This window comes from Schistocerca serialis, chromosome 1, assembly GCF_023864345.2.
Source record: "Schistocerca serialis cubense isolate TAMUIC-IGC-003099 chromosome 1, iqSchSeri2.2, whole genome shotgun sequence".
NCBI classification, from domain to species: domain Eukaryota; kingdom Metazoa; phylum Arthropoda; class Insecta; order Orthoptera; family Acrididae; genus Schistocerca; species Schistocerca serialis.
The window spans coordinates 678,550,484-678,562,724 of NC_064638.1; the positions used below are offsets into that span (position 1 = coordinate 678,550,484).

At 39.8% G+C, this 12,241-nt stretch overlaps 1 protein-coding gene across 1 annotated transcript in view; it reads right to left on the reverse strand.

The window, feature by feature from the left end:
• The window catches only part of LOC126480210 (serine/threonine-protein kinase D1), a 232,288-nt gene that overhangs the window by 92,053 nt on the left and 127,994 nt on the right, over positions 1-12,241 (reverse strand). Inside the window, exons 11-13 of the mRNA XM_050103847.1 lie at positions 3,635-3,758; positions 1,467-1,599; positions 399-590 (exon numbers count right to left, since the gene is read on the reverse strand). Of these exons, the coding sequence (XP_049959804.1) occupies positions 399-590; positions 1,467-1,599; positions 3,635-3,758 (449 nt within the window). The remainder of the gene's footprint in view (positions 1-398; positions 591-1,466; positions 1,600-3,634; positions 3,759-12,241) is intronic.

A 12,241-nucleotide genomic window follows, 5' to 3' on the forward strand; every position in this document is an offset into this window, starting at 1 on the left:
TCTGTCCCTCTACCTCTCTGTTTCCTCTTATCCACATTTCTATATTCTCTCTCTATATCCCCACCCCCACCTTCCCCGTGTATTCCCTATGTTACTGCTATCTCCATGTTGATTTCCCTCATTCTTTTCTAAAGTGTCTCCCTTGACCTGAGCTCCTGCAAAGCTTTCTGTCAAATTTGTGAATAATCTCATTTCCTGGAACATTTCATCTCTCTTTTTCACATGCCAATCTTGTACATGTGTAGAGACTGCCACCAATTGGCAATTTTTTCTTTATACAAAATACTTCGCAGTAGCTCAGCTGCAACCTATGTTTCCCCACACAACACACAGTACTACCATCAATAATTTTCAAGAGAAATTTAACTCATAAACTACATCGTTTATAATGTACTTACTGGTGGAAGAAGTTACAGGCATCAGAGCCTGTCGAATGCAAGTTTCCCAGCTTTTAGCTAAGTGAACTCCTACACCAGAATCCTCTGGAGGAAGAATTGCCACACTTCCTTCCCTTACTACAGGATGCAGAGGGTCTTCACCCACATAGTAATCAATGTTGGCCGTCCGGAGTTCAAAGCAATGCATCACATCTGAAACCAGGTATTACAAGTAATCAAAATTTAAATTACATCGTAACTGCAATAAAAAAAGTTTCTTTCACAACAAAGTCTGCAAATTATTAACAGTCATTTCTGTATCACGTTATAACATAATTGGAAGGTCTGAAAATGACTGGTGTTTTCTCATTGTGGACTGAATTCTTCTTTTATTCTTCTGCCAGGACAGCATATGGTCTTAAGCAGAGAGATCTCATTCATCAAGTGTTTGCATATCACACAAACATTGTTATGTCTAATGGAATAGTCACTTCATGATGATTTCCTTTGACCTACTTCAAAATACATTCAATGGCTTGAAATACTTTAACATTTAAATGGATGGGGTATATCGGAATTTAAACATGACATTCCTATGATAAAAAACTAATCCCATTTTCCAGCTTAATGTATATCAGTGTACTTGGTATGTAGGCCAGTACATTTCTCTTCTTTACCTTATGTGCTGTTTAAGTTGTACCTGTGTGCCTATGGATGGATGTAGTGCAGCCTCATCGTCTATCAATGCACATAACTCATTATGCCATTATGCCTTAAAATGTATTCCTAAATTTCTGTTCTTGAAATGAACAATCACAATTTCTGCTCACAGAATTTAGTCCCTTGGATAATAGAGTATTCAGTAAATTTAAGTCAACAAAACTGCAAGCAATCAAATCTTGAATAATCAATGACCCATTAAATGACAACACTATCTACTGTAGTAATGAACTGTTCTGTTTTTCTATAAATGCAAATTGTCATGAAATTCTGAAATATTTGTCTAAAATGTTCATTAAGTCTAAATACACACCAAACAAATATTTTTTTAAATTCACATGAGAAAGAATGTGAACCACATTTACTTACCGCCATGTGGGCTTCGAGCTGTTTCCACAGAAAGTATCTCAGATAATGGAATCTCTTTGTAATACTTGGAGCTTGTGTCATTTTGGAATAATGTTAATGATTTGGTGTCAAGGCGCCAGTAATGTCGTTTCCTCTGTAAAAAGGGAAACAAATAACTTGACGTAACAACAGATGGGAAGTAGTATCACTGTCAAGTGAATTCCTCTGAATAAAAAAATGTGATTTTATTAAAATGATTGCTATTCTTGTTGTGTCATTATAGACATATTACTGTTAAATCATACACAAAAAATTTTCTCAATAATTTACATTACATTGTTATATCTCCAGTAAAAACAGCAATAGCAATGATATACAGGAAACAAACGCAACCAGATAGATATTTGCTTGATTAATAATTGATGTGAGCACATAAATACAAATTCTGTTATGAAGGTGCTGTGTTTTCTCTTTGTGCAATTGGTACAAGCACACTAGAGATAAAGAGGGTTGGGAAGGGGCAGGCAAAGGGTGGTTTGTAAAGAACTCAAATCTATCAAGTGGTATATTAAAGGTGGAAAGTATATGTATGTACCATCACATTTGCAAAATGAGGAGCACTCCTGTGCATAAACACAGAGGCGTATCAATGCACTTGTAACTTTGGTCTGGTGCCATAAGAGTTGTCGAACAGTTCAAGAAACTACAACTGAAATAAAATGACAATGTTGGTGTGATAAATGTCTTGACTGCATTCAGACTCAGGATGAGGACAAAACGTTCAGCAAATACTGCGTGGGTTTATTTTGGACAAAGTTAACAATGTCAACAGTGACAGATTTTATCTCACAAATACTTTTGTTACAGATGTTGTTGTTGTCATCTTCAGTCCAAAGACTGGTTACTGTATTTGCCTCTGGTTTCCCTCTACAATTCACTCACTTCCCTCCAATACTAAAGTGCCGATTCCTTAATGTCTTGGAATGTGCACCATCAACAAACTGCTTTTTACGTGCTCCTTACTTCATCCATTATGTGTTATTTTGCTTCCAAGGTAGCAGAATTCCTTCATTTCACCTTCTTTGTGGTCATCAATTTTGATGGTAATTTCCTGTTAATTATTATTACTCTTAATTACCCTTGTCTTCCTTAATTTCATCTGCGAATCTTACCATTGATATCCCTTCAAAGTGAAATTTAATCCCAATTTTGCAGTTTTATTTTATTTCTGAAAATGCTTATTCAATACAGATTGAACAGTAGTGGCGAAAGATTGTGTCTCTATCTTGCACTCTTTGTAATCTGAGCACTTTAAGTTCTAGGTCTTACTTTCTTATTGTTCACACTTGGTTCTCATACATATTGTATACTACTCAACCTATTCTTAAGTTCACTCCTATTTTTCTCACAATTTCAAACATCTTGCATCATTTCACACTATCAAAGGCCTTTTCAATATTGACAAAATGAATGTGTCTTGATTTTTCTGAAGTCTTACTTCCATTATCATTTGCTGCTCTAGACCTGGCATTTAATCACTGACCCTCTGACCCAAAAGAACAATTTCATTAAAAGTCTGAAAATTACCTTCATTTAATATTATATTCTGTCATTTATTTGATTCCGTTTTCTTTGATTTGGCCTGAATATTGCCAGGTAGATGTCTGTAAAGTGGTAGTTCTTAGGTAGAGCTCAATGTGAGCAGTTCCAAGGTAGAGCTTTTCATAAAAATTGTTGTGTAGGATTTGTGGGGAAAAGATAGTGAAAACTGTTGGACTAGTGCAATGAAATCCATCAAATGCAATACATTACAATGAATTATGTGAAAACAATAGAACAGCAAAGTGGAAAATGTAAGAAATAGAAGAATGTAACTTATTTTCCACACAATAATGAGAAAGAAGTTTTGCTAGTTTCTTGACTGTTCCTCGAACTGAGAAGGAGAAATTTCAATGTAAATTGTGCAATTGCAATTACAACCAGAGGATTACACCATTTTAAAACAATTGTGCTTGCCAAATTTTAAACTGAAATAAGTTAATCACCAAATATGTTTAACATACATGCAATACTTGATGGAAAGTTTTGGCTAGTTATAAGATCCACTCAGTATGAGTTCATAAAGACTACCGCCACATGCAACAATATAGTCTTAAGCAGTGTACGTGTCAGTCAAAGCTGCCACTTACCGTTGGATCCTTGTTAGTGAAATGCACCATCCATCCTTCTTTAATAACTTTTGAACCCCTCTTTTTTGTATGTTTCACTGACTGCACAATTCGCATCAGAGGAATATTGTTACTAGGGGACATACTGTAAAAAAAGAATGACAAACAAAATTTATTGTAACTGAATAAGGGTTGATTCACACAGGATGCCAACAAGATATCTTGTCACTGAATGGCAGTGTCCTTTACATTAAGGCTGGTTTACTCTACAATGAATGTCAACATCATCAGACATCACACTGCCCAGTACTAAACAATGAAGATGAGGTTACAAGGGAGGTGGGGTAACCACATTTTACAGAGTCAGGATTTTGTCTCTGCCTTAAGAACTACAATGATGGTGCTTGTATTATGAAAAGGAAAGTTGAAACTCACCATATAGTGGAGATGATAAGTTGCAGATGGGGAGAGGGGGGGGGGGGAAGGACTCTCGCAATTAAATGTTTTGGCCATTGGCCTTCATCAGCAATGTCATCTACTGTTGACGAAGGCCAATGGCCGAAAGTTTTAATTGTGAGTGTCTTTTCGTTGTGCTTATCTGTGACTCAGCATCACCACTATATAGCGAGTAGCAACTTTCTTTTTCATAATGTTGTTACATTCCATCCTGGATTTTCCACTATTTGATTAATGATGGTACTTGCATTTTTAAGGGGAAAAGCAATGTACATCACTGAGGTTTCTACAAAAATTGTGTTTAAAAACGGCAGGAAATGGAGAGAAGTGGAATGAAAAAATTATAAATTGTGCAGAACATTATTTTCCCCACCTTTTACATCTTGTTTTCTTCTAATTATGAAATATCATTAATTTTTCTTTCTGCGCAAATATTATATTCACTTACTTTCATTTCCAACAATGTATACTATTTTGTATCTACATATTAAACTATCTATGAGCGGTGTTCAATAAGTAATATAACATATTTCTTTTTTCTCAGCCAGTTTTGGTTTAAAAATGTTAAATTCTTTGTGGGTCAATGTGCAATGTTCCCACTTCAGCCCCTATAGTTTCCTGAAGTTCTGACTAGTGGTGGTGTTATATGTAGCCTTCAAAATGGCACTGTAACGAGGCGCATTCCAAGCCGAGAGCTGTCACTGAGTTTCTCTTAGTGGAATACCAGAGCACCTCAGATATTCACAGCTGCTTGCAGAATGTTCACAGAGAACTGGCAGTGAACCAAAGCACAGTGAGTCACTGAGCGAGGCATTTGTCATCACTGCAACAAGGTTGCCCAAACCTGTCCGATCTCCTGGATGCTATCCACCCGCAGACCGCTGTGACTTCTGCAACGATGGAACATGCACACACACTCATTTGAGGTGATCGAAGATTACAATCAAACACTTCGCTGCACAACTGTATGACTCTATTGGTAGTGCTGACACACTCATCCACCAGCTGCGGTACTCACAGCTGAGTCGCACCTGGGTTTCTCACCGCCTAACGGAAGATTGTAACCAGCAATGAGGGACTATCTGTCCAGAACTGTTTACATGTTATGAGGTGGATTGTGACAATTTCTTGTCAAACAGCTTCACGGGTGATGAAACATGTGGTCATCACCTTGAAACCAAAGGAAATGGCAATCCACGGAGTGGTGCCACACTACCTCTCCTCTGAACAAAAATTTCAAAACTGCAGCCTCAGCCAGTAAAGTTATGGCGGGGATCTTCTGGGACTTTGAAGGAGTAGTTATGTTTGATGCCTTACCTCATGGTGTAATGATCAACTCTGAAGTGTACTGTGCTGTCCTCAGGAAATTGAAGAAACCACTTCAGTGAGGTTCATCGCCACAAAAATGGAAACACATTTCTCCTTCTCCATGACAATGCAATGCCTCATACATGTATGCTAACCCTGAGAGAAGCTTACAAAACTTCATTGGATTGTTCTTCCTCAAGCATACTACAGCTCAGATCTTGCACCTTCCGACTTCCATCCATTTGGCACAATGAAGGATGCACTCTGGGGGAAGCAGTACATGGATGATGGGGAGGTTATTAATGCAACGAGACTTTGGCTCCAATGTCGACCAGCAGAGTAGTGCCACATGGACATAAGCCCCTCCCAGTAAGATGGCATAAGGTAGTCACATTATGATGCAAAATAGGGTTTTGTAGCCAAAAGAGTGGGGAATAATATGGCGTATCGGAATCTTGAATAAAATCAACCTGCTATCTGGAGGGGGGGGGGGGGGGGGTAAGAAGTGTTGCATTGCTTATTGTACACCCCCTCAAAAATAATGTTTCTTTTGTCAGATTTAGCATCTCTTACGGGGAAAGACCATTAAGAAATGTAATAACTCCTTATGCAACCATCACAATTTGTCAAGAGAAAAGCAAGTAATAAAATAAAACTTCAACAACAAAAGCACAAAACCTACCAGCATAAGTAATCATACTGGGAATAAGTTGAAATTAGATCATAATACAAAAACATACTGCATTGCATCAGATAGTCATGTGACCCAACCACTCCACCAAAATAACATTCAAACATTCTTACATAGAATCCTTGATGTTAAGTGAAATTGAAGTTTCGTGCCACTTGGATCTGTTCTGTTAATGGTGGCATATGAAATATATTCCCAAATGTTCTATCATGAGATACTGACCATACGATTGGTTCCTTTGCTGCAGAATTGTTATAGCATGAAATAGGAAAACAATCATTTTCCTAGAGACAAATGCTCTTGCATATTCCAATTATAACTAAATTACTTAAAAATAATTACTAAAAGCAAAGTTTTTAAGATTTTTATCTGTGAAAAAGTACACACATAATTAAAACCATTTAACAACTGGAAGTTCTGATAGTAAAATATGATAAGCAATGTTCTTTCTAAAATAAAATTCATTCTCTTGCATAGTGTACACGCTAACGAAACTTCATGACAGATTAAATGTATGTGCTAGTTGCAAATGATAAATAAATGTCTGGATCCGAGGGCAGGTTTGACACACAGTTTTAATTTGGCAGAAAGTTTCAAAGGCGTTTGTTATTATCCTAAACTGAAGTCCAATGCAATAACTCAGATTGATTACTAGCAGAGGGAAAAACTTATTTTCATTCTGTTGGTGGGAACATCCAGCGTTCTCCTGAAGTGGCTTAGAATCCCTGGAAAACCTGGATAAAGAGTGAGAAATTTATTGCTACTTCATAAAAATTTTGGCCAAGCTGGAAATAGATGCAAAGACTTATTAGATAAAGGGCTTCACACATAAAACCGGTACATGTCATGTATAGGTTAATCATCTCTAGTCGAATTTCTTGAGAAGTGGCAACACTGTCTCAAAAGTTGGATACACATTCTTTTCAAAAATGTTAAATCCAGCTTTATGTTCATGCATCAGTTGTGAGAAGCTTGCGATGTTGCACTGTAACAGAAATGGGGTGTTTAGCATTAGAACAGTGAACAGATATTGCAAAGTGTTACACAGAAACAGGCTACATCAAAGAATGTAAAGACATGTTTCAAGTGAAGCACCCTTGTAGGAAACTCCCCATGATCAGCACTATTCAAGTTTCTACTCGGAGTGTGCAGAGGAATACGTGACCGACAGTGTGGATCCCTGAAACTATAGACAGAATTTCCATGGACATTATGAAAAGTCCCTGCAAGTTGGTAAGGAGGTTATCACAGCAGATCGGTGTATCTTGTACATCGTGCCATAATGTACTAAAAGATGTAAAATTAAAAGCCTTCTGTGTGAGGGTGATGCAACAGTTAATATTTGAGGATCAGGAAAAGAGACTTCATTGTTGTAACTGGCTGTTAACATCAATTGCTAATGATTACTCTGTTTTATGTCAGATGAGGTCTGCATTTGTCAGATTATATAAACTCCCAGAATTTCAGATACAGGTCACAGGACAACCCACATATTCTGCATGGAGAACCTCTCCACTAAGAGAAGACAGGTGATTGGTGCGCGTTGTCCGACGACATGTGCATTACTGGCCCCATATTTTTCAATTACACCTTAAACAGTGTCAGATGTCTAGAGACCTTTTGACTCTTTCTAAGCACAGCTAACAGATGCAAAGAAGCTGCATTCACTATTCCAACAAGTTAGAGCAACCGCTCACACATCCAAGAAAAGTACAGCCTACGCCACCAAAGTGTTCCCTGGAGATAGACTTGTCAGTCAAGGCCACTGTCCCCCAGGGTCTCCAACTTAACATCATGTGATTTTATTACGGGGTACACTAAAAAGCAAAGTGTATGCTGACAATCCCCGAACAATTCACGATCTGAAACGGAACACTACTAGAGCAATTAACAACATCATACCTGCAGAATTGCATTGTGTTGCTGGTAATGTCATCACACGAAGTCAGCGATGCCTGGACGTGCAAGGCCACCATTTCCAGTATTTCTTATAAACAGGTAACTACATGTTCTTTTAATGTTACTGATATCTATTCTTTTTTAGTTGGTTCATTGTTACTTGAATCTCGGGCATTTGGTGTAGCGATTGTGTGTGGAACACCCTGTATAATGACACTTTGAATGATATCTAAACTTATGAGGGTATACAGGATGTCCATTTTAACTGAAAAAATTGAAATATCTCAAAAACTACACATTAGATGAAAAAAAAGTTATAGTTCCAATTTGTTTGTCTTGGAGGGAGATATCAAACAATACCACAATCGACCCACGACCCTATCCCGTGTGTGTGTGTGTGTGTGTGTGTGTGTGTGTGTGTGTGTGTCAGGGGGCAACTTTCAAATTTTTAATGTGTACTCATTTTTTATTGCAGATTTTGATTTTACAGCAAAATCTACATACATTTTGTCTAAAGCATTTTCTTCATTTCAACACAGATGGCACTGTAATTAGAGGAACTGAAATGGATACACAATCGTAACTTACGACATACTACTCAATGGCTCATGAATATCCAATGGCACGTGACCCCCACCTCCATGCTGCAAGGGCAGGACAGGCCAGTATTTCCAAATTTGTAATTGGAAACTTGTTGTATCCCTCTGACATATTTAACAGGGGAATACTCGACATACCACAGTGGCCAAATAGTGAACTATGGCATATCATAGCAGGCAGTACACTGTGACCGGAGCTCATGTATCGTGCAGACATAGAACAGATAATGACTCTTAAACATTAGAATACTTGCACAGTGTTTATTGCCTGCACACTTATCTATCAAATGGAGAACACACATGCAAGTGGACGTTGAACATTGTAAACACAGAAGAAAAAATTGAAATTATCCTGATTTATGGAAAATGTAGGAGAAATGTTGAGGCTGGTGTTGCCTTATATGCCGAGCATTCTCCAAAGAAAGCTCACCCTTATTTGTTCTTTTACAAGGTTGTTAATGCCTCAATGTCTGATGGCAGCACACAGACTGGCAAAAGGGAAGGAGAAGTTAATAAAATGGCTGTACTAGCAGCAGTGCAGCACAACCCATGGATAAGTGCCTGGCAATTACACTGCTACTCCATTATGTCTGTAGATAGTACTGTCACAATACTATACTCTCATAAGTATCATCCGTATCACGTCACTGAATCAAGAACTTCACAGTGCTGATTTCCACAACTGGGTAGCGTTTTGTGAAAGGGTACATCAAAAAATGCAAACAGCCGCCACATTCTTTGCCGAGTTACTATTTTCTGACAAGTCTATATTTAAAAACCATGGTAGCGTTAACTGGCCTAACATGCATGACTGAAGGGTAGACAATCCCCACTAGTTACTGCAGGCTAACCATCGACTTCCTTGGGCGGTTAAGGTATGGTGTTCTATCTTACGGAACAAACTCGTTGATCTGGTATCAATGGCATGTTGAATGGAAGCAAATATTGTACATTTTTGGAACAGGGACTACCAGTACTACTGCAGGATGTTGCCCCGGACATTCGACAGCATATGTGGTTCGAGCATGACGGGTGGCCAGTGGCTTATGCAATTGAGCATGGAAGGTGTTATACCCTATTTACATTTGTCAGTGAATCAGCAGAGGTGGCTCCATTAATTAAACCGCTAGGTTGCTGGATTTGACATTGCCCCATTTTTTCCTGTGGGGATATTTAAAAGATAAGGTGCACCAATAAGTGCCAACAGGCCGTGAAGATATGATCGAGTGCATCAGAAACGTCTGTGCTGACATTCCTGCAGATATGCTTCTGTCCTGTGTACGGTCATTTGAAAAGCGGGTCACAAAGTGCATTGAGTGGATGGTGCTACGTTTGGACACTTTGACTGGAAAAGAACGGTAGCATTCCACTACAACCAAGACCACAGTGGTGCACTGAGTAGTCCTCTGATCAATATGTCAGAGGAATACAACGTTGTGAATGGGTTTTCCAATCAGAAGTTACGAAATACTGGCCTGTCCTACTCTTGCAGCATGGAGGTGGCGTCCCACGTGGCACTGGATATCCAAGGACCAACGAGTAGCATGTCTTATATTACGATTGTGTTCCCATTTCTATTCCTCCGATTAAACTGCCACCTGTAGCGAACTGAAGAATAAAAGCATACGTAGATATCACCCAAAAATATAATCTGCAATACAAATCAGGGGTTCACATTGGAGATTTAAAAGTTGTCCCCCCATCACCCATGCATGTGGTGGTGTGGGGGGGTAGAGTGTGGTATCACTAGATGTCCACCTCTCAGGCAAACAACACTGAAATTACAACTTTGTTTGATCCGATGTGTAGTTTTTGCGATATTTCATGTTTTAGTTAAAATTAACACCCTGTATAAGGCACACCACATATTAGTGTACTGTCCTCCATTGCTATTAAAACAGATTTTGTAATTTACAGTTCAACAATGGTTGTTTGCTTCTGTTACCAGTACATCAGCACCAGAATGAGTGGCTGGCAGTGTCAAAGCTTCACCTTCCATTTACTGGTGGTGGACTGTAGTCTTAGTCTGTAGCTGGAGGTCACATGCACTTGCTGAATCAACATCCAAGGGTTTTTCCACTTCTCATTTCCCCTGCTGTTCTCCTCTTGCTACCTGCAATGGTCATTTGCTGCTGCATGTGAATCCCAGATCAGTTAGCTTGGGACATTCCCCTTTCTTATTGAAGCCATTGTTATGTTTGTGGATTTCTATGGCTTCCCTGAATGGGAGTATGGTAGGACTTCTCCACAAAAAGAACTTCTGTGTCTAGAAATTTTACATACAGAGCATGCTCCATCCACCATAGCTGATTTCTCCATCTGTCCCAGCCAGCAATGCTGTTCATGTTTGGTGATCCGGGTGTTGGTGGATCATCCAGTCAATGTCAGAATGACTTTTGCACATGTACAACGTACATGAGATATTTCCAGCTTTGCACATGTATTCCTTATATCCTTTGTTGATCTGAAACACACTTATCTTCTCGGTTGGTTTTTAAACCGCCTTTATGCTGTGTTTGCGCACTTGTGGCTCATTCTGTTTGCCTTTACAAATGTCTGCATGTGTCTGTGTATGTGCGGATGGATATGTGTGTGTGTGCGCGCGAGTGTATACCTGTCCTCCTTTCCCCGTGTTGGTGGGAAGTATCCAGATAGCCCGGACGGTGTAACACTGTGCCAAGATGTGCTGGCCGTGCACCAAGGCATGTTTAGCCACAGGGTGATCCTCATTATCAGCAAACACTGTCTGCCTGTGTCCATTCATGCGAAAGGACAGTTTGTTGCTGGTCATTCCCACATAGAATGCGTCACAGTGTAGGCAGGTCAGTTGGTAAATCACGTGGGTGCTTTCACTCGTGGCTCTGCCTTTGATTGTGTACACCTTCCGGGTTACAGGACTGGAGTAGGTGGTGGTGGGAGGGTGCATGGGACAGGTTTTACACCGGGGGCGGTTACAAGGTTAGGAGCCAGAGGGTAGGGAAGGTGGTTTGGGGATTTCATAGGGATGAACTAACACATTACGAAGGTTAGGTGGACGGCGGAAAGACACTCTTGGTGGAGTGGGGAGGGTTTCATGAAGGATGGATCTCATTTCAGGGCAGGATTTGAGGAAGTTGTATCCCTGCTGGAGAGCCACATTCAGAGTCTGGTCCAGTCCCGGAAAGTATCCTGTCACAAGTGGGGCACTTTTGTGGTTCTTCTGTGGGAGGTTCTGGGTTTGAGGGGATGAGGAAGTGGCTCTGGTTATTTGCTTCTGTACCAGGTCGGGAGGGTAGTTACGGGATGCGAAAGCTGTTGTCAGGTTGTTGGTGTAATGGTTCAGGGATTCCGGACTGAAGCAGATTCGTTTGCCACGAAGACCTAGGCTGTAGGGAAGGGACCGTTTGATGTGGAATGGGTGGCAGCTGTCATAATGCAGGTACTGTTGCTTGTTGGTGGGTTTGATGTGGACGGTAGTGTGAAGCTGGCCATTGGACAGATGGAGGTCAACGTCAAGGAAAGTGGCGTGGGATTTGGAGTAGGACCAGGTGAATCTGATGGAACCAAAGGAGTTGAGGTTGGAGAGGAAATTCTGGAGTTCTTCTTCACTGTGAGTCCAGATCATGAAGATGACATCAATAAATCTGTACCAAACTTTGGGTTGGCAAGCCTGGGTAACCAAGAAGGCTTCCTCTA